Source organism: Dendrobates tinctorius, unplaced genomic scaffold (genome assembly GCF_039654945.1).
Source record: "Dendrobates tinctorius isolate UK_male_01 unplaced genomic scaffold, ASM3965494v1 ptg000192l, whole genome shotgun sequence".
Classification (NCBI taxonomy): domain Eukaryota; kingdom Metazoa; phylum Chordata; class Amphibia; order Anura; family Dendrobatidae; genus Dendrobates; species Dendrobates tinctorius.
The window spans coordinates 4,254,104-4,280,400 of NW_027361859.1; the positions used below are offsets into that span (position 1 = coordinate 4,254,104).

At 43.5% G+C, this 26,297-nt stretch overlaps 1 protein-coding gene across 1 annotated transcript; it reads left to right on the top strand.

Moving 5' to 3' along the window:
* The first annotated feature begins 2,468 nt into the window (after window positions 1–2,468).
* Window positions 2,469–24,375, top strand: LOC141055804 (uncharacterized). Its single transcript, XM_073552517.1, has 6 exons — window positions 2,469–2,619; window positions 2,749–2,925; window positions 3,008–3,131; window positions 3,210–3,307; window positions 3,506–3,596; window positions 22,821–24,375. Exons 1-6 carry the CDS (start codon window positions 2,542–2,544, stop codon window positions 24,164–24,166), a joined length of 1,914 nt encoding a protein of 637 aa, XP_073408618.1. The 5' UTR covers window positions 2,469–2,541; the 3' UTR covers window positions 24,167–24,375.
* Window positions 24,376–26,297: the final 1,922 nt, after the last annotated feature.

The following is a 26,297-nucleotide window of genomic DNA, read 5'->3' on the forward strand; positions in this document are numbered from 1 at the left end:
ATAGCATCTATGAGTTTATTTGAAAAACAAAAAATAACATCTTTATGACACTTAAATCCAATTTGCATAATAATTTGGAACACCGTGTACTGTATGGAACATTATATGGGACCCATTATGTAAGACGCAATATATGGGGAACATTTTTCTTTATGGAACATTATATGGGGAACATTTTACAGTATGGAGCAATATATGGAGCTCATTATACTGTATGGAGCAATATATGGGGCCTATTACATGGTATGGAAAGTAATAGGAATTAAAAAATAACTTTTAACCATGCCAAAGGAGTTGTAAAAAAAAAGTCTTTCTTGAGTGAGGAAAAGAAGGGCTCAATTCTGGCTTTACTAGCAGAGGGATACAGTGAGGGTCATGTTGCCTCCATCCTTAAAATTTCTAAGACGGCCGTCCATTACAACAAGCAGCAGAAATATAGGGACAACAAAGCTACAGACAGGCAGAGGGCGAAAACAACTCTCAGCTGACCGGGATGACCGTCATCTTATTCCAATGTCACTCAGCAACCGCAGAATGACATCAAGTGACCTACAAAAGGAATGGCAAATGGCAGCTGGGGTGAAGTGCCTGGCAAAAACAGTTCGTAACAGGCTCCTAGAGGCAGGGCTCAAGTCATGTAAAGGTAGAAAAAAGCCTTTCATCAATGAGAAGCAAAGGAGAGCCATGCTGAAGTAATTGCAATAACGAAAATAAACAACATAAGGGACTTGGTAAACACCTGTGGGGGCCTTCTTTTGGCGGGCCCCCACAGCGAGGAGGGAACGACAAGCTTAAGAAGCTAACTGAGAGCAGCGAGGTATGTGGCCAGGTGACCCAATTGTCCCAAACTGGATTCTTTAAGATGTCTCTGGGGTTTCAGTGATGGTCAATGAAGCAGTCCTGTGTTCTTGCAGCTGGGGCCATAGTCCTCTAAGCTGAGAGCCTCAAGAGTCACACGGACCAGAAGAAAAAGTCTCTTTATATAGTTCACAACTGGCCTTCAACCAGCATCCAGAGGTCAGAGAGAGATGTGAATGAGGCCAATCTACATTGTTTGATTATGTAATCTATTTGCATAGATTTTTTCCTCCTCTGTTTGGGAATGCCAACAAACTGTGTAGCATGGACAATGTATGTAATCAACATATCAGCAAACATTGTTCAGTGGCCATGCATTACTGTTTTGCATTGCAACGATAACAGAAAATAAACTGTAGGAGATGATATTAGAGGTAAATATTCGTCCTACAAAAAGAGTCAATACTTCAGACAACAGTTTAAGATTCTGGGCCTACACAATTTACGTCTGGCGTAGTTAAAAGAAATGCGGTGTCGTCACTGAGATGGTCCTAACCTCTAGTATGTTTTTCAATGTGTCTTTGCAGATGAGTGATTTTTTTTTTTTCTTACTAGCCAAATCTGCATGTGAAGCAAATTATTACTGCATGCCCTAGTTTCTTCAGTAAATTGGATGAGGTGCGCAAATCTATGGGTGCGCAAAAAAAATGGGATTCCAAATAGAGCTGCCATATTGCATCCATTTTTTTTATAGATACATTGCGATTCTTTAACATAGGAAATTGTAAATGGTCTTAAAAAGAATTGATAGCTAGTGATGTAAAAAAACAAAACAAATTGCACATATGACAAATAAGAAAAAAATTGTTCAAGTTTTCTGGATGAAACTGGTTATTTCCTATGCGCCCTGTGAACATTGTCGTAAGGCATTAGAGGCAGTTACTTCAAAGGAAGAGATTGGATTTACGTAGAAAGCTAAAAAGCTTTCTCTTCTCTGAATATTTATGAAAGGACTTTAGTCTCCTCTGGTCTACTGGTATAACGGGCATATAAAAACCACTGGTTGGGACCGGTCCTTTTGTCTGCCCTTATTCACACTCTGAGGTCAACTTTGACACATGGTAAGGTTTTTAATATTAGACAGTGTAGGACCGTTCCGAAAACAATTTTTTTTGTTTTCTTGGTATAACAGGCTCCGTACCAGAAAACTTGGGTCTCAATTCATCAGTTGTGATTTTTTTTTTTTTTTAAATTCACTTCTTTTGCTATACGGTATTTAATGAAGTTTTTTGCTCCAAATTCTTTGAAATGGCGCACATAGTTCATGAATTTAGCATAAAATAAAAATCTCTTACGCAAAAAGTCTCATGTTTTGCTTAATGGCACAAAATCTGCACCCAAATATCTAGGATACATAAAATAGCTTGGGGATGAACTGGAGTACATTTCTGACAAAATTTGTGACTTTTTAAAAAGTTGCAGTTGATGAATTGGCCAAAAACATCTGGAAATCCCAAACCACGGTCTCAATGGTGAACAATAAAAACAAAACAGGTGAACACATAAAATAGTGATGTGCCATACATGTTAGCATAATTTCTCTGGCTAGCAATTGGATATAAAGTCTTCAGCAATTTGTAATATTACATTCTTTATGATTTTACAGAGACAAACTGTCTTATTCAAGTCCCTACAACATCAGAGAACATCTATAAGAGAATATTCCTGATTTACCCATCAAGGATGGAAAAGAGCAGTGACAAGATGGCGGAGAGGATATTACACCTCACCCTAGAGATCCTCTTCCGGCTTACTGGAGAGGTGAGAGATTCTGATGACGTCACATTACATCATTCTTATCTATGGGAATAACAGATGGACAGAACTGGAGAGGTGAGGACTCTGGAAATGTCTGTAGTGAGATTTATTAATGTGTCTCTCCATAACCAGGATTACACAGTAGTGAAGAAGACTAGTGAGCGCTGTCAGGACCCTGGGTCTGAGGGATGGGGAAGACCTCTGAGCCCAATCACGGGGTCTCCACCTCACCCCCAGATACATAAGGACATTAATGACCAGAAGATCCTAGAACTCACCTACAAGATGATTGCGCTGCTGACTGGAGAGGTGACACTGCTGGGAATGCTGGGATATTATACAGTAATGCTATGAAGGGATCGGGGGATGACGGTATCATTGTATGTGTCAGGTTCCTATAAAATGTCAGGATGTCGCCGTCTATTTCTCCATGGAGGAGTGGGAGTATTTAGAAGGACACAAAGATCTGTACAAGGACGTCATGATGGAGGTTCCCCAGCCCCGCACATCACCAGGTAATAGACAGGACTAAATACACACGGTCTGTAATTATCTGTAAAGAATGAATTCAGTCCCTGTATGTGTTTTTTCAGTTCTGTCCAGTAAGAGGACAACACCAGAGAGATGTCCCCGTCCTCTTCTTCCACAGGACTGTAAACAAGAAGATCCCAATGTTCCTCAGGATCATCAGGTAGATGGAGAGAAGGTGTCATGAGATCTCCCCTATGATGTGTAGACGGCTGTGAAGGTCTTGTGTTCAGTCTTGTTTTATCCACCAGTATTATATGTTTTATACTTGTGTAATGAGAACGGTGGAGATGGCAGGATTAGAGCTGATCATAGATGTGACTTCTCCATCTGTCTGTGACTTTTACAATATTTGTTTCAGGGTGAAGAGCTGAATAGTATTGATAATACAGAAATATATGAGAGAGCTGATGATTGGTTTAAAGTGGAGGTTATTACAGATGACAGTGCAGGTGAGTAGTGACCTTTATATTTACTTATTCACTGGTTGGTACAATTCTTTTCTTTGATTTTGTAGGCCTTCTTTTGAATTATTGTATATGTTTTGCTGTCCTGCCTGACAAGCTATGCACTACTTAGCAGTCTTTTTTGCAATTGGTTCGGTTCTCAGGAACTGGATATCCCCCAATCTGCAGGACCTTTAATAATTTTTTTACTTTAAATGGTATATATCACTAAAAATTGCAGTGATGCTGATTACTCAGTTTTTTTTCCGCTATATTGCAGTGATATGGGTTGTTGAAGTTTTGGGTGCCCATTATACAAATTTTCCTTTCCTTCCAAATTCCTCTTCAACCAAAGGAGTTTTAGCAGAGATTCCTTTGCGAAAGGGTTTACTTTTCACCTCTATGACATTGCCCAATTGTAGGAAGGTAGTGTCAAAAAGGGTGAAAAAACAAAAGATCACAGAGAATGTCAAAACAGGCATTTTTAGCTTGACCACACTGAGAACTCTTCACCCATGTTGCTTTCTGTCATTACAGCGCCGGAAGAGGAGGAGGGTTTCAGTGTCTGGAGCATTGAAGATTATTGTATGAGCAGCATTTGTGATATACAGCACTCTGGTTCTACTACTGGTATCAGTGCATACCATCAATCTCCTTATCCCCAATACATGTAGTAGGTCTAGAGCGTTATATTTAACAAAACGCTGTTCCCACAGTGATCTTCACTGCTTTGGCAGCAGATTCGTGTGTGTTTTTACATATTATTTTTTACCAGTGTAAGGTAATTTTTTTCCTTGCAAATAGAACAATGAATGAAGAAGCAATGCATAGTCACGCTCCACGACAGCATAGGAGGTTGTCTCCAACCCCTAATGGGGGACAGGACGCACAAAAGGTTAAAAGCCCCTCCCACCTTCTACTCACCAGTGTCTTTCCTGTCCCCCAAGGGGCATGAAGAGGTTTTTTTGTTGTATGCTGCGTAGACGGCAACCACAGTATACCTGTTTTTTGTAGCCGGGGAGTGGTGGTCATGGGCTCTGCTCTCCTCCTCCGTGCTGCTCCCGTCTCCCTCCTTGCAGAGGATTCGGGACCTCCTGACCCACCTGCGCTCACGTCGGGGGTAAAGCGGGCCAGTGATCCCCATAGCCGGGGGCCTCCCTGAGCTCCCCGGCTTCCTTCCCCCCATGCATGCCATTCAGCGCGACCCGGAAGTGATGTCAAACCCTGCGTGTGTCACATCCGGATTTTGCGTTCCAGGGTTAAACACAGGTGCTGTGGGGCCTCTCGGCTCCCGAACAGTGTGCAGAGCTGAACTTGTTGAAACCTGTTCGGGACTCGGAGGGGGAGGAGGGAAATTTGATGACGCTGGGGGTAGAGTTTACCTCTACATCAACATGCCGGAAGACACCTCCAGTTATGACTGATCCCTGCAGTATGGATGGTTGGTGTGTTTGCTCCCTACCCTGCACCTGCAGAGCTCCACACTGCCCCAGCCTCAGTAAGTCTGTGTGTTGGGTAGGTTCTAGCCAGGGTCCTGGGTGTAGTATGTTAGTGGATCCCTTTAGTTACACTACTCTCCCTTTTTTTCCTAGGGAGACAATCTGCCAATAGAAACCCTGCTAAGAAGGCTCCTAAATGTGCCATCTGTAGTAGGAAGCTTCCCTCTCTATGGGAGAAAAGGCTCTGTTAGGAGTGTATGGATAAAGTGGTCAGAGCTGAACATCCCTCTCCTGGATGAAATTCGTACCCTTGTCAGACAGGAGGTTCAGTCCTCCTTGGCCGCTTTTACACCTCCACCTCCTTCCCCAGGACCTTCACCCTTCAAAAAGAGAAGGATCCAAATCGAGGATTTTGACTCCGAATCTGAGGACTCTTATGACTCAGCTTCAGGAAAATGGGAGCCCATAGGATGTTGGAGGCTAGAAAGTATCTCTTCTCCTCAGAGTATATTGAGGAGTTGGTTAGTGCGGTCTGTTCCACTATGGGGTTAGAGGAGGAATCAGTCCCCTGACTGTTCAGGATGAAATGTTTGGAGGATTAAAAGCAAGGAAACAGGTAGGGTTCCCGGTACATGAAAACATCCTGGATATGATCTCTCTGGAATGGGAGTTTCCAGAGAAACGGCTGAGCACCCCCTCGGAATGTAAGCATAGGTTTCCTCTGGAGGGCGAATCAGCATGGTGGGATGTTCCTAAGGAGGATGAAAGTGGCGAGAGTAGCTAAAATAACTGCACTCCCCTTTGAGGATTCTTAACAGCTTAAGCATCCAATGGATAGCAAGATAGAAAGTCTGCTGAAAAAATCCTGGGAAACCTCCACCTCTGCACCCAGGTCCAACATAGCTTCCACCTGTGTTCCCAGATCCCTCTTCCGATGGCTGGAGAAGATAGAGAATTACATCTCTCAGGGAACCTCAGGACGGGAGTTGTTGGACTCTCTTCTTATACTCCAAAAGGCGACTGCATTCTTGGCTGATGCGTCTATGGAATCTATTCGTATTGCTGCCAGGTCCCTGGTTCAGTCTAACTCCACCAGAAGAGCCCTCTGGCTTAAAATGTGGAGTTGGGATGTCACTTCTAAAATTAAGTTATGCTCTATCCCCTTTAAGGGTGATTACGTCTTTGGACCAGCTCATGACGAGAGAAGGCCACAGATAAAAAGAAGGCTCTTCCCGAACTAAAGCCTTCCAGGATCCGCTTTTTTCGTGCCTCTTTGCCTCAGGCCCCCCAAACTAAGGGTAAGGGGAAAACCGGGAGGTGGAGCAATGCTAAAGAGAAGGGCAAGAACATCCTTGTTGCCCATCAGTGACACCAACAGGATAAGCAATGACTCCCGACTCTGTGGGGAATTTTTTCCACCGTTGGCAGTCTATTTCCTATTGCCGGTGGGGGCTCAATGTCATCAAGGAGGGCCTTTTTATAGAGTTTGAGTCCTCCCCTCCTCGGGTTCTAAGAGTCACCTCCCTACCATATCAAGGAGCCCAAAACTTGCTGATATCTGGTCTACAGAATCTGCTAAAATCAAATGCAAACTCCCCAGTACCAGTGGATGAGTGGGGACAGGGTCACTACTCCCGACTCTTCTTGGTAAAAAAAACCTTCAGGGGAGGTACGCATCATCATAAATTTGAAGGCTCTCAACCTTAACATTTTATATCGCAGATTCTAGATGGAGTCAGTAAAATCAGCTATTCCCCTGATAGGGCCTCAGTTTTTCATTGCAACCATCGACCTGAAGGTTGCTTACTTTCATGTGCCAATTCATCCACGACACAGGAAGTATTTGAGGTTTGCAGTCCTACAGAACCAGCAAATGAGGCACTATCAATACAACGTGCTCCCATTTGGCATCTCCTCAGTGCCAAGGGTGTTCTCCATGATAATTTTTAGAGGTAGTGTCCTACATCCGGGGGCAGAGCATTTGCATTGTACCTTACCTGGACGATCTCCTAATCATAGGCCCTTCTGTTCAAACTCTCAGGAGTCACGTAGCAAAGTCTCTGGTAATTCCACAATCTCTGGTGTGGCTCCTAAATCTGAAAAAATCTCAACTCCAAGATGAGGAGGTTCCTGGGAGTCCTACTAGATTCGGGAAGACATATGTCCTTCTACCGGAGGATCATCGCCTGGCTGTGATATCCAAAATCTCAGATTTCAGGAAACAGAGGTCCCCTACCCTTCAGGCAGCTATGTCCGTCCTGGGCTCTATGACCTCTTGTATTCAGTCAGTGTCTTGGGCTCAGGCCCACTCCAGGGTTCTGCAGGCTCATATTTTTGAGAGGTGGAACAGGAATCCCAACTCGCTGAACTGGAGGGTTCAGACCCCAATCCGAGTAAAGGCTTCCCTAGCTTGGTGGTTGAGCCCCAAAAATCTTCGCAGAGGTGTAACCTGGTCTCAATCACCTCTGGTCACCGTAACAACCGATGCCAGCAAGAGAGCCTGGGGTGCTGTGGCATCCCATACCCCCTTCAAGAGACGCTGGAGTCCAGAGACAAGTGCCAGGTGCTCCAGCTTTAGAGAGCTAAAGGCGGTGGAGGAAGCCCTTCTGGCAGCAGGCAGCCTGGTCTCCGGCTGTCATGTCCGGGTATATTCGGACAACATCACTACAGTAGCCAACCTCAAGCATCAGGGGAGCATGAGGTTCAATAGCTTGAGGGACATATCAAGCCGAATATTCTGTTGGGCCGAAAAACGCCTTCTCTCCCTGACAGCCGTCCAACTAAAGGGGTCCTCCAACCTCCAGGTAGATTTCCTGAGTCACTGGGACATACAGCCAGGAAAATGGAGCCTGAACAAGGGAATCTTCCAGATGCTAGTAGCAAGATCCAGAGGGATCAGGTAACAACCGTCCTAGTGGCTCCTATGTGGCCAAGAAGGAGCTGGTTCAACCTCCTCATCGATCTCCAGATAGACAGTCCAGTTCTTTTGCCATTAGACGCCGACCTTCTTTCTCAGGGACCTCTTCGTCATCTGAATCTTCAAAGGATGAACTTACTGAAGCCAAGGTATTGCGTGCCGCGCACGAGGGGTTTTGGACAAAGTAATTTCTACCTTACAAAAGTCCAGGAAGTCAGTCACCAACGCTATTTACAGTATAACAAGGTGTGGAAGAGGTTCCCATCCCAACATTTCACAAATATTGGACTTTCTACAGAAAGGGCTAGTGTTAGGCCTCAAGCCTAGTACCTTGAAGGTTCAGGTCTCTGCACTGAGCTCTATATATGATCAGGACTTAGCCAACCATCGTTGGATTAAAAGGTTCATGGTGTCAGCCCTTAGACTACGTCCCAGGAGGCAAACTGTTGTCCCTTCTTGGGATCTAAACTTAGTCCTCAAAGGCCTCACTCAGCTACCATTTGAGCCTCTATCTTCCTGTACTCCTCAGCTTCTTTCATTCAAGACAGCCTTCCTAGTCGCTATAACTACAACAAGACATCGTCCTCTCCTCCTTTTGCCAGAATCCAACAAATCCAAAGGAGGAGGAATTCCATACGCTTGATGTTCGGCGTACGATTTTGCATTACTTAAAGCAAACCAAACCATGGAGAGTTGACAAAATTTATTTGTTCATCCATCGGGTCAAAATAAAGGGAAGAAGGTGGTGAAGAGTACCATCGCAAATTGGATCAAGAAGGCCATATCTGAAGCATATCTGGCCCAGAACATGACACCCTTTCTCCGGGGTCAAGGCTCATTCTACAAGGTCTACCTCAGTCTCCTGGGCTGAGAGAACAGGCGCATCAACCGAGCAGATTTACAGGGCCACTACATGGTCTTCACTTCATACCTTTGCCAGACACTATAGATTGGACTTATTATCCAATAGGGATTTATCCTTTGGCCGAAAAGTACTTCAGGCCGTTGTCCCCCTAGTGCAGAATTGGTTGGTATTCCTGCTATGCTGTCGTGGAAGGTGACTAGAGAAAATAGAATTAGACCTACCGGTAATTCAGTTTCTAGGAACCTTACACGACAGCACTAATTCGTTCCTTGGATATTTTCTGGGAATCTAAAGGTAACCAGTGCCAAGGTGTTGTAAGTCACTGGTGAGTAGGAGGTGGGAGGGGCTTTTAACCTCTTGTGCTTCCTGTCCCCCATTAAGGTGTGGAGACGACCTCCTATGCTGTTGTGGAAGGTTCCTAGAAACCGAATTACCGGTAGGTCTAATTCTATTTTAGGCATTGAAAAAAAGTATATTTTTGGGGTGCAGCTGTTTAATGGTTGAGTATATGTTTTTTTCCAGTGCAGGGTAGGCATCACTTCCAGGAGAAGATCAGTATAGGCCATAAAGAAGCAATAAGAAAAACAAAACAGGGTGCATCCACTGTGTAAAACCTTTAAACCACAATTTTAATGGTGAGGCAAGGAGAGACTCACCTGATAGGGTTGTGAAACTTCGGTCACAACGCCTACAAACGCATGAAACAGCTGCTGCACTCTGCACAGGGTCCAAGGACTTGTAATTGAGGATGGCTATAAGGTGCAATGATACACTGCGCTGCTGTAGGTATAATTCAAGGAAATTTATTGGTGTCTACGCGTTTCCTGAGCTGTCCCAACTCACTTCATCAGGTGCCCTGATGAAGTGAGCTGGGACAGCTCAGGAAACGCGTAGGCGCCAATAAAGCTCCTTGAATTATACCTACAGCAGTGCAGTGTATCATTGCACCTTATAGCCATCCTCAATATAAAGAAGCAATGGCATCTTTTAGCCGTCTAAAAATTATCCCTTTTGTGGAGCTGATTAGATTTACCCTGAGCAGGGCAACGTTCCATCTCAAGAGCAGCACAGCATGGAACATAATAGAAAGGAAAAGATTTCTGGTTTTTTAGGGGTGTTAGTAGCAGCAGTACAATTTGAAACATAATAGTCAGAAGATTTATTTAGCGCTGGCTACTTATTGAGTATAGTTTGGATCATTATGAACAAGCAGACTGCGGCAGTGGAATTATGGGGCTGTTGATAAATTGCCAGTCTCCACTGGTAGATCTAATTATTGGAGCTTGCTGTCTTACTCACCTGTCCTGGCCATGCTCGGCTACGTTCCTCTGTGGCCGCTGCCCTTTGCTGTCCTCCATATTGGGTTTTACAACATCATTTCACTGAGAATTTGTAACCCAGTGATCAAAAAGAGCAATAGTTTCGCACTCTACACTGTCATGCTGTTTTGGTCTTAAAACGTATGCACAGGTATTAAAGGGAAGGTGCCGCAATTTTTTTTTTTTTGTATTAAAAATGATTATTTATATAAACAATTATTTTTAATATAAAATTAAATTTTTTTCAAATATGTTTTTTTATTAATTATTTTTGCAGCCAGTGGGTGCTGCTATTTTGCTTCGCAGGAGTGTAAGGCTATGTGCACACGGTGCGGATTCTGCTGCGGATCCGCAGCAGATTTAGGTGCGTTGTACAGTACCATTGTTTTCAATGGTAAACTGAAAAATTCTGTGCACATGCTGCGGATTTTTCCTCGGGTTACAATCCGCAGCATGTCAATTCTTTGTGCGGATTTCGCTGCAGTTTCACACCTATCCATTATGAGGTGTGAAACCGCAGGGCAAAACCGCAGATAGTCCTGCGGATTTACCTGCGGATTTTTCAACAAAATCCGCACAACCTACAAACTACGTGTGCACTTACCCTAAGAGACACTTACACTTTGCAAATATGGCTAGCTTTGAGATGCTCCCTGCTGTGATCTGGGCACGCCCCCTGGGCTGTCCAGATCATTGAGAAGGGAGGACATCGGCGCCATTTTTCTGGAGCCCACAGTGTATCTGTGAGCTCCGCTTTCCCCCTATAATTGCAGGAGCCGCGTTGTTATAAGAGAAGACTGGGGGGGGGGGAGGAGCAGTGAAGAGACAGCAGCAGCTGACCGGTGAATGCTCCTCTCACTCGCACACATACAGCAGTGAGTTGTCTCAGCTCCTGCAGCTGTGGGGGGTGAGGAGTCTGCACAGCTCAGTCCTATTGTCTGGGATTGTCTGTGTATGTAATCCTATCCTCTGTGATGCTGTCTGCTGAGCTGTGTATCTAATCCTATCCTGTGTGTATCTAATCCTATCCTGTGTGATACTGTCTGCTGAGCTGTGTATCTAATCCTATCCTGTGTGATACTGTGCTGAGCCATGTATCTAATCCTATACTGTGATACTGTCTGCTGAGCCGTGTATCTAATCCTATCCTGTGTGATACTGACTGCTGAGCTGTGTATCTAATCCTATCCTCTGTGATACTGTCTGCTGAGCTGTGTATCTAATCCTATCGTGTGATACTGTGCTGAGCCATGTATCTAATCCTATCCTGTGATACTGTGTGCTGAGCTGTGTATCTAATCCTATCCTGTGTGATACTGTGCTGAGCCGTGTATCTAATCCCATCCTGTGCGATACTGTCTGCTAAGTTGTGTATCTAATCCCATCCTGTATGATACTGTCTGCTGAGCTGTGTACCTAATCCTCTCCTGTGTGATACTGACTGCTGAGCTGTGTATCTAATACTCTCCTGCGTGATACTATCTGCTGAGCTGTGTATCCTCTCCTGTGTGATACTGACTGCTGAGCTGTGTATCTAATCCTATCCTGTGTGATACTGTGCTGAGCCGTGTATCTAATCCCATCCTGTGTGATACTGTCTGCTAAGCTGTGTATCTAATCCCATCCTGTGTAATACTGCCTGCTGAGCCGTGTATCTAATCCTCTCCTGTGATACTGTCTGCTGAGCTGTGTATCTAATAGTCTCCTGCGTGATACTGTCTGCTGAGCTGTGTATCTAATCCTCTCCTGTGTGATAATGTCTGCTAAGCTGTGTATCTAATCCTCCCATGTGTGATACTGTCTGCTGAGCCGTGTATCTAAATCCATCCTGTGTAATACTATCTGCTGTGCTGTGTATCTAATCCTCTCCTGTGTGATTGTGTGTGCTGAGCCGTGTATCTAATTCTCTCCTGTATGATACTGTGTGCTGAGCTGTGTATCTAATCCCATCCTGTGTGATACTGTCTGCTGAGCTGTGTACCTAATCCTCTCCTGTGTGATACTGACTGCTGAGCTGTGTATCTAATCCTCTCCTGCGTGATACTATCTGCTGAGCTGTGTATCTAATCCTCTCCTGTGTGATACTGTATGCTGAGCTGTGTATCTAATCCTATCCTGTGATACTGTGCTGAGCCGTGTATCTAATCCCATCCTGTGTGATACTGTCTGCTAAGCTGTGTATCTAATCCCGTCCTGTGTAATACTGCCTGCTGAGTCGTGTATCTAATCCTCTCCTGTGATACTGACTGCTGAACTGTGTATCTAATCCTCCCATGTGTGATACTGTCTGCTGAGCCGTGTATCTAAATAAATCCTGTGTAATACTATCTGCTGTGCTGTGTATCTAATTCTCTCCTGTATGATACTGTATGCTGAGCTGTGTATCTAATCCTCTCGTGTGATACTGATAAATCACAAAAAGGTGCATAGTGCATATAAAGTGCAAAAGGAGGGCTTTCAAGTGAAATGCCAAGGAGCCATTAAATCATTGTCACTCTCATACAGATCATAGTGATAAAGACCCTAGTAAGGAAAGTATGTCTTACCCATAGTTATCTGCCAGTGTATATGTCCTAGTGCAGCTTAACTATGGGTAAGACATACTTTTGCACTTTATATGCACTATGCACCTTTTTGTGATTTACTTGTTATGAGGCCATTTCTCTCTTTTTTATGTAAAACCTAGGTGAGGTTTGTTTGCCAATGCTGCTACAACAGTGTTCTTTGTGACCTTCACACATGAGCTTTTGGTGTACGCTTTGTGTCTCTGAGTCTGTATACTACATTATTTTGTCATTTGTGGATATTTTTATTAATAAAATCTTCTTGGTATTTTTACAACCTTGGACGTATGTACTTCGTTTTTCTAGTGCAGGATCTACCGCATATACTTGTGTATAAGCCGAGATTTTCAGCCCGTTTTTTTGGGCTGAAAGTGTCCCCCCCTCGGCTTATACACGAGTCATATGCCGGGGGGATTGGCGGATCATACTCACCCCCTCCTGGCTCCTCTCTGCAGCCCCCTGCTTGTTCCATGTTCTCGGTGCCGCTGCTCTTCCTGCTTCAGCAGTCACATGGTACTGCTCATTAAACTCATGAATATGAGCATATTTATGACTTTAATGAGTGGTACCATGTGACCGCTGAAGCAGGAAGAGCAGCGGCACCGAGAACATGGAACAAGCAGGGGGCTGCAGAGACGAGCGCCAGGAGGAGGTATGAACGGGGGGGAGCCATATTCACCTGTCCCCGTTCCAGAGCCGGCAACGCTGATAGGCAGCAGGAGGTGAGTATACAGTGTTTTTTTGTTTTTTTTTGTAATGGAGGCAGCAGCAGCAACATGATGGAACCACTCGCTGTGCAGCATTAGCTGGGGCCACTCGCTCTGCAGCATTAGCTGGGGCCACTCGCTGTGCAGCATTATCTGGGGCCACTCACTGTGCAGCATTATCTGGGGCCACTCGCTGTACAGCATTTTCTGGGGCCACACACTGTGCAGCATTATCTGGGGCCACTCACTGTGCAGCATTATCTGGGGCCACTCACTGTGCAGCATTATCTGGGGCCACTCGCTGTGCAGCATTATCTGGGGCCACTCGCTCTGCAGCATTATCTGGGGCCACTCACTGTGCAGCATTATCTGGGGCCACTCACTGTGAAGCATTATCTGGGGCCACTCGCTGTGCAGCATTATCTGGGGCCACTCACTGTGCAGCATTATCTGGGGCCACTCGCTGTGCAGCATTATCTGGGGCCACTCGCTCTGCAGCATTATCTGGGGCCACACACTGTGCAGCATTATCTGGGGCCACTCGCTGTGCAGCATTATCTGGGGCCACTCGCTGTGCAGCATTATCTGGGGCCACTCACTGTGCAGCATTATCGGGGTCCACTCACTGTGCAGCATTATCGGGGTCCACTCACTGTGCAGCATTATCTGGGGCCACTCACTGTGCAGCATTATCTGGGGCCACTCACTGTGCAGCATTATCTGGGGCCACTCACTGTGCAGCATTATCTGGGGCCACTCGCTGTGCAGCATTATCTGGGGCCACTCGCTCTGCAGCATTATCTGGGGCCACTCACTGTGCAGCATTATCTGGGGCCACTCGCTGTGCAGCATTATCTGGGGCCACTCGCTGTGCAGCATTATCTGGGGCCACTCGCTGTGCAGCATTATCTGGGGCCACTCGCTGTGCAGCATTATCTGGGGCCACTCGCTGTGCAGCATTATCTGGGGCCACTCGCTGTGCAGCATTATCTGGGGCCACTCGCTGTGCAGCATTATCTGGGGCCACACACTGTGCAGCATTATCTGGGGCCACACACTGTGCAGCATTATCTGGGGCCACTCGCTCTGCAGCATTATCTGGGGCCACTCGCTCTGCAGCATTATCTGGGGCCACTCACTGTGCAGCATTATCGGGGTCCACTCACTGTGCAGCATTATCGGGGTCCACTCACTGTGCAGCATTATCTGGGGCCACTCACTGTGCAGCATTATCGGGGTCCACTCACTGTGCAGCATTATCTGGGGCCACTCACTGTGCAGCATTATCTGGGGCCACTCACTGTGCAGCATTATCTGGGGCCACTCACTGTGCAGCATTATCTGGGGCCACTCACTGTGCAGCATTATCTGGGGCCACTCGCTCTGCAGCATTATCTGGGGCCACTCGCTCTGCAGCATTATCTGGGGCCACTCGCTGTGCAGCATTATCTGGGGCCACTCACTGTGCAGCATTATCTGGGGCCACTCACTGTGCAGCATTATCTGGGGCCACTCACTGTGCAGCATTATCTGGGGCCACTCACTGTGCACCCTAGGCTTATACGTGAGTCAATAAGTTTTCCCAGTTTTTTGTGACAAAATTAGGGGGGTCGGCTTATATACGGTATATTGATTGGAGTGTCCTTAGTGATTTTTGTGTCCGTGAAATATGTATTTTTCTTTTTCTATGCAGTGACATGTATCAGTGGAAATTGTTCATGTTTACTGCAGTGCAGTAATGTGAGCTGGTTGTACACTAGGTTTTTGTCAAATTTTAGCAGCTGCTCCCCCTAGTGTTTAAAAGTGGAAATACCAAACCTTTTAAAATTATTTTTCATATTTTACTAAATTATAAACAAATGATTATATTTTTTAAGAAAATTTAAACATTAATTCTTTACATTTTTTCAATTGCTGGAAAAAAAATTTTTGGGATGGCACCTTCCCTTTAACTCTAGAGACCCAAGAGACAGCAAGAATACGCCCATGTAAGGATTCTCCTGTAATACAGAAATAGCAAGTCTATCAGGTTGTTCAAAGCCAAAGGTTTGAGGGCAAAGCATTTATAACTTTACCAGGAAAAGCATGAATATCATGCACTCTCCAGAAAATCAATAGGGTGAGTTTAGCTTGAGTTCAGGAATAGCCTCACCCAATTTGAATTTTGTTTGGCCCATTCACTCTCCAGCATTCCATTGACTTGATCCACCATAGATTGCAGATGGTCCATTCTTAACAGTTTCTGACAGTTATCTTGTTAGGCTGCGTGCTCACGTTGCGTTTTTTAAGCGTTTCCGCCTCGTTTTTGTTGCTGCTAAAACGCTTAAAAAAAACGCTAACAAAATACATTGCATGCAATCCTATAAGATTCTGCAGTTGCTGTGCCAATGCTGCGGATTTTTCCACTGCGGAATCACCGCCATAGGATTGCATTGAAACGCTCGCTATGCCCACCATGCGTAAAGTGAACGCTTCATGTGCGGATGGTACCCACAGTCTGGAGGAGAGGAGACTCTCCTCCATGCCCTGGGTACCATATTCCTGTAAAAAATAGAATTAAAATAAAAAATAGGGATATACTCACCCTCTGTCGGCCTCTGGAGTCCTCAGCGACGCTGCCGGCAAGTTCCGTTCTCAGGCGTGCTTTGCGAGAATGACCTCTAAAGACGTAGCGGTCACGCGACCGCGACGTCACAAAGGTCATTCTTGCAAAGCACACCTGGGAACGGAACTTGCCGGCAGCGCCGATGAGGACCGGGATCGCCGCTGCGGAGATCTGTGGCCGCCAGGAGGTGAGTATATCCATTTTTTTTTTTATTTTTATTTTTTAATTATTTTTAACATTCTATCTTTTACTATTGATGCTGCATAGGCATCAATAGTAAAAAGTTGGTCACTTGTCAAGCACTATGCTTGACAAGTGTGGACAACCTGTCAATCACTTTTCTAAGCGATGCTTCAAATCAAGCAAGCATTCTGCAAGCTAAAAACACTTGCAAAACGCTTGTGTTTTGCTGGAAAACCCATGCGAATTCCGGATGCGTTTTACCTGTGACGGGGAGTTGCGGAAATGCTGCGGACAATTCCGCAGCATTTCTGCAACGTGGGCACATAGTTTGAGGATTATGCTTACCAGCATAGTGAGGCAAACCACCGTGAGCTTGGTCAAATTTTCACCAGTTGATGATTCCAAGAGATTCCTGGTATTTACCCACGAAACAATCACTGACCTCAGGGAGACCAGTCAAAGAAAACACTGCGGCAGCCGGCAAAGGCGCTCAATCAGTGAAATCCTAGGTGCATTGCTCCCTGGGAAATACGAATATGCAAATAAAGTCTGTGGAGCCTCATTTTCTTTGACTGGTCTCCCTGAGGTCAGTGATTGTTTTGTGATGTTGGTCTACTAGGCAGTGCTCCCACCTAGCCAGATTCCTACTCCACACTGATGAGGGGCAACACCCCGAAACAGCTGTCTATGGATGGATACCTTGGTATTTCCCTTGTCATATCTGTAAACTCGTAAAGAGCTGGATATTGACTTAAAGGGCCACTTAATATGGTGGTAATGGTGGTTTCCGAAAGGAGCCACTCCTTGGCTGGGTCCTTCCCTGGAGGAAAATCTGGCTAGTCCCGTGTTTGAGACTCTTAAATGAGGTTCCACAGACTTTATTTGCATATTCGAAATAGAGATTTAGACTTTTGCTGAAATATCGGTCACAAATTCAAGGTCAAGAATGTCAAACAAAATAGAAGTCAGTCTGGAGATCAAAGACAGAGTTGGTGTACTATGGTTAAATAGATTAGGAGACCACGTAAATTGTGCACGCGTCGTGAAGCATCCACACCAGTGCTGTTCAAGGGTCAGAACATCACGGCACCTGGCTACACGTGCCCTACTCTGTATGGATATGGCTAGTTTCACATTTGCGTCAAGTAGAAACGCATGCAAAAACACATCATGTGTTTTTGCATGCGTTTGCATTTTTTTTGCACATTCATTCTCTAAGTGTTAAACCAGTGTCTACACATGTTTACTCGTAAAATGCATGTGTACGCATGTCCATGCTCACGCCTGCTTTCCCATAGACTGTAATGCGTTGTTTTGACGCATTCCGTGCGCAAGCGTACGCATGTTTTTTTTTTACGCCTTTGGGCGAACCAAAAAATGCAACAGGTTGCGTCTGGCGCGTCTAGACGCACACCTTGAAAAAACACATGCGCACGAAAATGCAGACGAACGCATGCAAACGCAAGACCATGCGTACGCCATGTTAAACATAGGTACACATGACGCATGCGCACTAGGGTGACCGGATCTCATATGGGGGGGAAAAAATGTCAGAATCTTGTTCGTCTGGACCCCACAAAACGATTCCCCTTTCCAGATATTGAGAGAGCCAAAATTTGAGCTCGATCAAACGACGTTAACCCGTGCCGCTCGTCGCTCAAAGTTTGAAAAAATCCAAATTGAGGTATTTTAAGATTTAGGTATTTTGCATAGTCTGTTAGACTATAAAGAATGTGACAACAACATTGCAGAAATAGCCCTGACCAAATTTTCGAACCATTTGTGGTATTTGAATGCAGAGTTGGTGGGATTATCGTTTTTTGATCCCACCATTACAGACAATGAAAAGTTGTTAATGGCTAATAAATTGCTCAGTAGCACAGATGAACCATCAGAGCACGCTAACCTACATGAGTTGATAATTTTACATAGTTATCTAATCTATTCTAGAGCTTTTGTTAAAGTAGTTTTTGAAACGTCAGAATATAATGCTCGGCATTTGCTTACAACTTGCAGGACATATTGCTTTTGTTCTTCATCTTTTGTCAGAAGGTCGTTAAAGTCGGTTACTTCCTACCTCTTTTAATTTTTCTTTCCTAACTTTTGGATTTACAACCCTAGCGTGCTCTGATGGTTCATCTGTGCTACTGAGCAATTTATTAGCCATTAACAACTTTTCATTGTCTGTAATGGTGGGATCAAAAAACGATAATCCCACCAACTCTGCATTCAAATACCACAAATGGTTCGAAAATTTGGTCAGGGCTATTTCTGCAATGTTGTTGTCACATTCTTTATAGTCTAACAGACTATGCAAAATACCTAAATCTTAAAATACCTCAATTTGGATTTTTTCAAACTTTGAGCGACGAGCGGCACGGGTTAACGTCGTTTGATCGAGCTCAAATTTTGGCTATCTCAATATCTGGAAAGGGGAATCGTTTTGTGGGGTCCAGACGGACAAAATTCCGACATCAATTTTTTTGCAGTCACCCTAATGCGCACTGATGCGCACGATGTGCTGTGCACAAAAACGCTAATGTGAAACCAGCCTATGCTTTGCCTTCCAGGTAGCTGTGCAGGCTTCCTTTCCACCAACTGTCAAAGATTGCGGCCAGGGGGGGTTGTAACTGAACCATTCATGCTGCTATCTTTGAGTCACAAACAGCCCTTTGATGCCCCCTATTGTCCGCACAATTACGCAATTGACCGATGATTAATGGAAGAGGCTGTGGCTGTTTCCACTAAGGCTAATTATTGGGAAACTAACAGTAAGCGTATGGTATATACACCTCTAATTCCCACGCATGGGATATGTGTATATACCTCTTGTACGGTCATGGCTATCCCCACGATAACCCAAGAACTACTTACTGCCACGACCAGTCATTTTTATACAGGCTGACTGGACGCCTGGTTCTGGTAGCGTATGGCTTCGGGGTGCGGTTTACAGAACAAAAAGAACATAAATACTACTTTTTATATTTAATCCAGAACGATGGGCAGTGTTTATAAAAAAAAAAATAAAAAAATATGCACTAGGTTTTACAAAGAGAACAAATCAATACAGCATATACAATTACATAAAATAAACAGGATTAATAAAGAAACTTACTACGCTGGACACAAAGATAGCTCAGCTAGCACATGGAAAAAATCTGATTAGAAACGTCTTGTTAATGGGATCAAACCTACACTGATATTTATCTTCCTTAGCATTGAGCACAGATCATAATTCACCTTAGCCTTTTATCAGCACTTAAGTTATACCCACACCACCCCCCCCCCCTGATGACCTCACGTCTAGGACAGGATGTGGGATGTTCTCAGGCCTTAAGAATTTTAAGAAATTCCCAACATTAACAATGTTTTCCCTCCTGACAATCACAAAAGTTTGAGATCAATGCAATATTTTTTATCGTGATTTTACCTTGAGACCAAACATGACATGGCTGTTGTCAGTGATCTGGCCACTATTGATTTGGGGCTTATAGGCAGATGTCACAGTGATAACCCAATATGCATATTTTTCCCCAATTAGTCCCGAAATTGAAAATGTAAGTCCCATTACTATCCTATCTATACAAACCCCGATATTCATAACTCTTTGTCTGGTTGCATGTGTAACATTTCCTTTGAAGGGAACAAAAGTTTCCATTCACCTCAGGATGTCTTTCTTGGGGACAAGGGGGACATCTACACTTTTCTATTTATGCGTAAACACATGTCCCTTTTGTTATCTGAATTTCAGGAAAGATATTTCCTGTCTAATTACCTGTACTCTAGGAGACTTGGCTTTAAAATGGATTTTAATTGAATTTGTCACTTCCCAACTATAGATAATTTACCCATTTGCCTATATCCACTGTGCAATTCTATTTCGATTGTAAGCTCTTCTTCATTCCTGGAAAAGAGAGAGGAGGTGGGAGGGGGGTGAATGTTCCTTCATTAGTAGCTTCAGGTATCTTAATATTTTCTATGACAGATTTAGGCACTTATTTATCTTTAGCAGAGTTCACAGTGAATCATTGTCATTATCAATCTACAGACAAGTCCCCGTTCTGCGGGACATATAGCTTTCATCCTCAATTCTGCACCTTTAATGGCAATTGTTCCTGGGGAGGAGAAGTTTTTATTCATCTATTACCTCTGTGTGGCAGGGTGTTCTTAATTTAAGGATGATGGGCTCCAAATATAAGAGTATGGCTGATCGGAAAGGCTTGGCTGGTCCGGACCTGTGTGCTGATGATTTGGTAACATAGTTAGCAAGGCCGAAAAAAAACATTTGTCCAGCCAGTTCAGCCTATATTCCGTCAGGATAAATCCCCAGATCTATGTCCTTAATCACTGTAAGATACAATATTGTTACACTCCAGGAAGACATCCAGGCCTCTCTTGAACCTTTCGATGGTTACACTGATTATGGCATCATTGCCACTCACCATTTCTTTGATTCCTCATAGTTTGGTAGAACCTCACAGATGTCAGACATTTGTGCCAACTTGTCGGTTTTTATATGCAGGGGCTGATTGGAATACCGACAGGCATGTTGCAACTGGTGTTCAACTACTGCCCTCTGCCGCTCACAAAGCCTTGCCAACATGTGTAATGTGGAGTTCCAGCACGTGGTCATGTCGCAAATCAGTCAATGAGCTGGTACTTTCAAGCGCTGCTGCAGTAGCTGACTTGCGGGAATGGGTGCACACGCGGTGTATCTTCAGAAGTAGTTTAGGCAAATATGGGTAGGTTTTCAGAAACCGCTAAACCACTAAGTTGAGTATGTGGGCCAGGCATGGTACGTGTGTGAGCTTGCCAAGCTTCAGAGCCACCACCAGACGACGGCCATTAGTAACATAGTTAGCAAAACCGGAAAAAGACATTTTTTCATCCAGTTCAGCCTATATTCTGTCAGAATAAACCCCCAGATCTACGTCCTTCTAAAGAAACTAATAACTGTAAGATACAATATTGTTACACTCCAGGAAGACATCCAGGCCTCTCTTGAACCCCTCGACTGAGTTCGCAATCACCACCTCCTCAGGCAGGGAATTCCAGATTCTCACTGCCCTAACAGTAAAGAATCCTTTTCTATGTTGGTGGAAAAACCTTCTTTCCTCCAGACGCAGAGAATGCCCCCTTGGGACTGTCACATTCCCTGGTATTGATAGATCCTCAGAGAGATATTTGTATTGTCCCCTTATATACTTATACATGGTTATTAGATCGCCCCTCAGTCGTCTTTTTTCTAGACTAAATAATCCTATCTTTGCTAATCTCTCTTGGTATTGTAGTTCCCTCATCTCCTTTATTAATTTTGTTGCCCTCCTTTGTACTTGCTCTTGTTCCAGTATATCCTTCCTGAGCACCGGTGCGCAAAACTGTACACAGTACTCCATGTGCGGTCTAACCAGGGATTTGTTTGAAAGCAAGCAACCATAAGACCTATCAACCAGAAAGTACCAAACAGGATATAGATAATTAATAATCTTTATTATATTGGTGGTTTCATATAAGACCAATTAAAAACAATGTACACGTTCGGGGACAGTTTTTACAAACATTTGTAAAACTATAAAATTGGACCCAATTATATTAATATGCATTCATCATATATTTAAGGGTGAAAAATAACTTTGCATAAAAAATATTTAATAAGCAAAAAAGTGCATGTGCATGAATAAGATATATCAATTGAAGCAAATGGTAAGTTGATAAATTGTTACCATATAAAGTGTAGCATGCTTTGTGCAAAAAAACAACCATGTGTTACCATCTCCTATGAAAAAAGAGCCACAGTGACTTTTGGATAAAGTGCAATGCAATAGTGGAGGAATGCATAAAAAAGATCATATACCTTTAAAGGTCACCATGTCCCTTTAACGCGTACCCCGACGCGCGTTTCGGTATATTTCCTTCATCAGGGGGTAAATAAATTATTCATTTGGTCAGCACTATATACAAAGTAATATATAGAATTTTATATATATATATATATATATATATATATATATATATTACCACATCTGGTATTAGTGTTTTTTTCTTAACCAGGGTTTGTACAGAGGCAGTATAATGTTCTCATCATGTGTATTCAGACCTCTTTTAATGCACCCCATGATCCTGTTTGTCTTGACAGCCGCTGCCTGGCACTGGCTGCTCCAAGTGAATTTTCATTAACTAGGATCCCCAAGTCCTTCTCCATGTCAGATTTGGTGTGGTTGTCTAACAAAAAACATTAAGTTGAATGTTCCCTCTTGGAAACTGGGACCCAGGTTCATTGGTCCCTATAAGATAGTCGCCGTAGTCAACCCAGTAGCATTTTGCCTCGTTTTACCACCTATTTTCAAAATCCATAATGTGTTTCTTCGGTCACTTTTTAAGAAATACATTTCATCCTCAGAATTGGTCTACCACCCCCAACCATGGTCGTCGGTAATGGGAAACATAAATCTATAGAAAAGCTAGCATTAGAAGAAAAACTATAAATTGAAAGAGCATCACCTTTTGGCTTAATGTATTAGTCTTTGCATTGAAGTCTACAGTTTGTACATCTGTCTCCATCAGCTAGTTATTGAATTTAAATACAATTTGTTTCAAAAGGCAGCATTATATATATATTTTTTCTTGGCAGATGAATGTGCATCAGAGGGACATGTGACATTTACTGATTTTGAAGCAGCTAATTATGGTACCACACCATATATATATGAAGAGCAAGACATTATTCCGGATATACAGCCAGCCCTTCACAACAGAAATCTGTCCTCTATTTCTTATGAACAGGTCCAATCTTCTAATTCATTACAGACTTTTAAGCAAAATGAAAATAACAAAAGGTATGCTGAACATCAAAAAGCTTATACAGAGGAGAAACCATTTTCATGTTTAGAATGCGGGAAATATTTTAACCAGAAAGCAAATCTTTCTGCACATCAAAGAATTCACACAGGGGAGAAACCATTTTCATGTTCAGAATGTGGGAAATGTTTTACCTACAAAACAAATCTTATTAGCCATATGACAACTCACACAGATGAAAAGCCATTTTCATGTTCAGAATGTGGGAAATGTTTTACCAAGAAGGCAAGTCTTAGTGTACATCAGAAAATTCACTCAGCGGAGAAGCCATTTTCATGCGCAGAATGTGGGAAGTCTTTTACTTACAAAGGGGATCTCATTAAACATAAGAGCACTCACACAGGGGAGAAGCCATTTTCATGTTCAGAATGTGGAAAATGTTTTACCAAGAAAGCAAGTCTTACAGTACATCAGAGACTTCACACAGGAGAGAAGCCATATTCATGTCAAGAATGTGGTAAATGTTTTACATACAAAGGAGATCTTATTAAACATGAGATAAGTCACACAGGGGAGCAGCCATTTTCATGTTCAAAATGTGGAAAATCTTATAGCAATAAATCACAACTTGTTAGACATGAGATAAGCCACACAGAAGAAAAGCCATTTTCGTGTTCCGTATGTGGGAAATGTTTTAACAAGAAAGCAAATCTTACTGCACATCAAAGAATTCACACAGGGGAGAAACCATTTTCATGTCCAGAATGTGGGAAATATTTTACCTACAAAACAAATCTTATTGCTCATAAGAAAATTCACACAGGGGAGAAGCCATTTGCTTGTTCAGAATGTGGGAAATGTTTTAACAAGAAAGCAAATTTTTCTGCACATCTGAGAAGTCACACAGGGGAGAAACCATTTTCCTGTCCAGAATGTGGGAAATGCTTTACAGACAAAACAAATCTTGTTAGACATAAGAGAACTCACACAGGGGAGAAGCCATTTTCATGTCAGGAATGTGGGAAAGGCTTTACCAACAAATCAAATCTTGTTGCACATCTAAGAATTCACACAGCGGATAATCCATTTTCATGTCCAGATTGTGGGAATTGTTGTTCCTGTAAATCAACTCTTATGAATCAAAGAATACATAGAGAGGAAAAGCCATTTTCACATTGAGAATAGGAAAATGTTTTACAAGGAAATAACATTTTGTTAAATATCAGAGAAATTGCATAGAGTAGTAGCCAGTTCATATTTTATAAAATGATTTGGTGAAATGTACAAGAAACGTTATAGTAAAAGTTAAAGTGAACCTGTCAGCACCATTTTGCTAAATAACGTACAGACACTGTCAGGTTGGCATTGTTAAACTGATTAAAATTATACCTGGAGTAAAGAAATCTTCTCTTGTGGTTCTTGTGTAATCAGAGTTGTTTGCAGCTAATGATGAACCCGGGACTGTAGGCAGAGTCCTATCTTTTTGCTCTATCCTGCTCTAAGCCAGAGAAACCAAGGAAAGACCTGTCCACAGGCCTCGCCAAAGTGCAAACATGTTCCTCTTCATAGAGACAGACTGTTTGTGCTTTGGGGCGGCCTGTGGGCAGGTCTTTCCTTGGTTTCTCTGGCTTAGAGCAGGAAGATAAAGGGCCTGTCACACTAAGCGATATCGCTAGCAATATCGCTACAACTTGTGACGTTATAGCGATATTGCTAGCAATATCGCGGTGTCTGATACTTACCTACGACCCGCTCCCCCGCTGATTGCGCGAGAACAGGCTGGACTGTTTCTCGTCGTCAGCTTCCTGCGGCGCTTCCTGTGGAGAGACGAGCGACGAGCGTGGATGCGGGCAGGAGGACGCAGGATCGCCTAGTGTGACAGGTAAGTAGCGACCCCCATCCCCAGCAATGTCGATGGTGAGATCTGCCTGTGTGGCAGCTCACTAGCGACCACTTAGTGATGTACCAGCGATCCTGACCGCGTCATATCGCTGGTCGGGATCGCTGGTACATCGCTAAGTGTGACAGTACCCTAAGAGTCTGCCTACAATGCCGCCCCAGAGCACGAGCATATCATTAGCTGCAAACTTCTTTGATTACAGAACCACAAGATGGATTTCTTCACCCCAGATATTATTTTAATCAGTGTAACAGTGCCAACCTGACAGTGTCTGTGGGTTACTTGGCAAAATCCTACTCATAGGTTTGCTTTAAGTCACACGTCTAAAAGGGAAAGCAGTTTAGAACACTAAATGATAGTGATTAGGAAAAGTATTGTATGCAATGACCAATAAAGATCAGGAAGTGTAATGCATATAACAATCCGAAATATTTCACTATATATATAGAATACTTTTACTGTTATCTGAACACTATAACTGCATCTTAAAGGGGTTGACCCTTCTCTGTTTTACATGATCAGGACAGTTGCTGAAGCAAATGTCAGACATCAAACGTCACATCTAATAAGGATGATGTCTCATTAATCAGGTGAGACCAAGTTGGGACTGGATGGTTCCCTCTTCAACTGTCCTAATCAAGTTCAACAGCATCTACCCACATGTTATACCAGACCACATAGAAGAGAGAGGTGTCGGACCACCCCTTTAAAACTTCTAACCACTTATTACTGAACAACTGTATATTTTTATGTTTATATGTTAAGATATTGCCTTAAGACCTGTGTAGTTGAGGGACAGCTGGTATGGCTTGTATAGAAGTATTGAGGGCAGAATTACATTAAGGAGCTCAGGTTTGTTAAGACATTTTTCCGTTTTTGAAATTATCCTTGTATAGGAGACTAGTATAATTACCCAGCTTTGTATTGCGCTGTAAGGTTTCTAGAGGACCTTTCACAAGTTTGTGCATTGTTACTGGCCACGTCATGGAATAGTGGCTGCAGAGCTGAGTAAAAATGTAGCTTTTAATTTTTTTTTTTTATTTTTCTTTGTTGCTGGAATATTAGCTTGTAAAATTTAGGCCATTATTTATGTTATAGCTCAACTGGGTGTTATGAGAGATTTGTCTCTGGGGACTTGTACTTCTTTCCCTGAATGGGGTTGACAATCATAAGTAGGCATCATCACACAGGGGAGAAAAGAACATGCCCTCCTCTTCTGACTGATATCTGCAGATTCTATGAAGATATGCCGCAGAGCTCTGTATCAGTACAAACCCTTCCAGATCTCATCGAACGACAGTCGGTGGAGGCAGGATTAGTGCTGGGATTCAGAAGGAGCGCTGGGAAGAGAGTCTCACTGAGTAAGTGCTGTCTTGTCGTGGTTTGGATATCTGCAGTCCATTCTTGCCA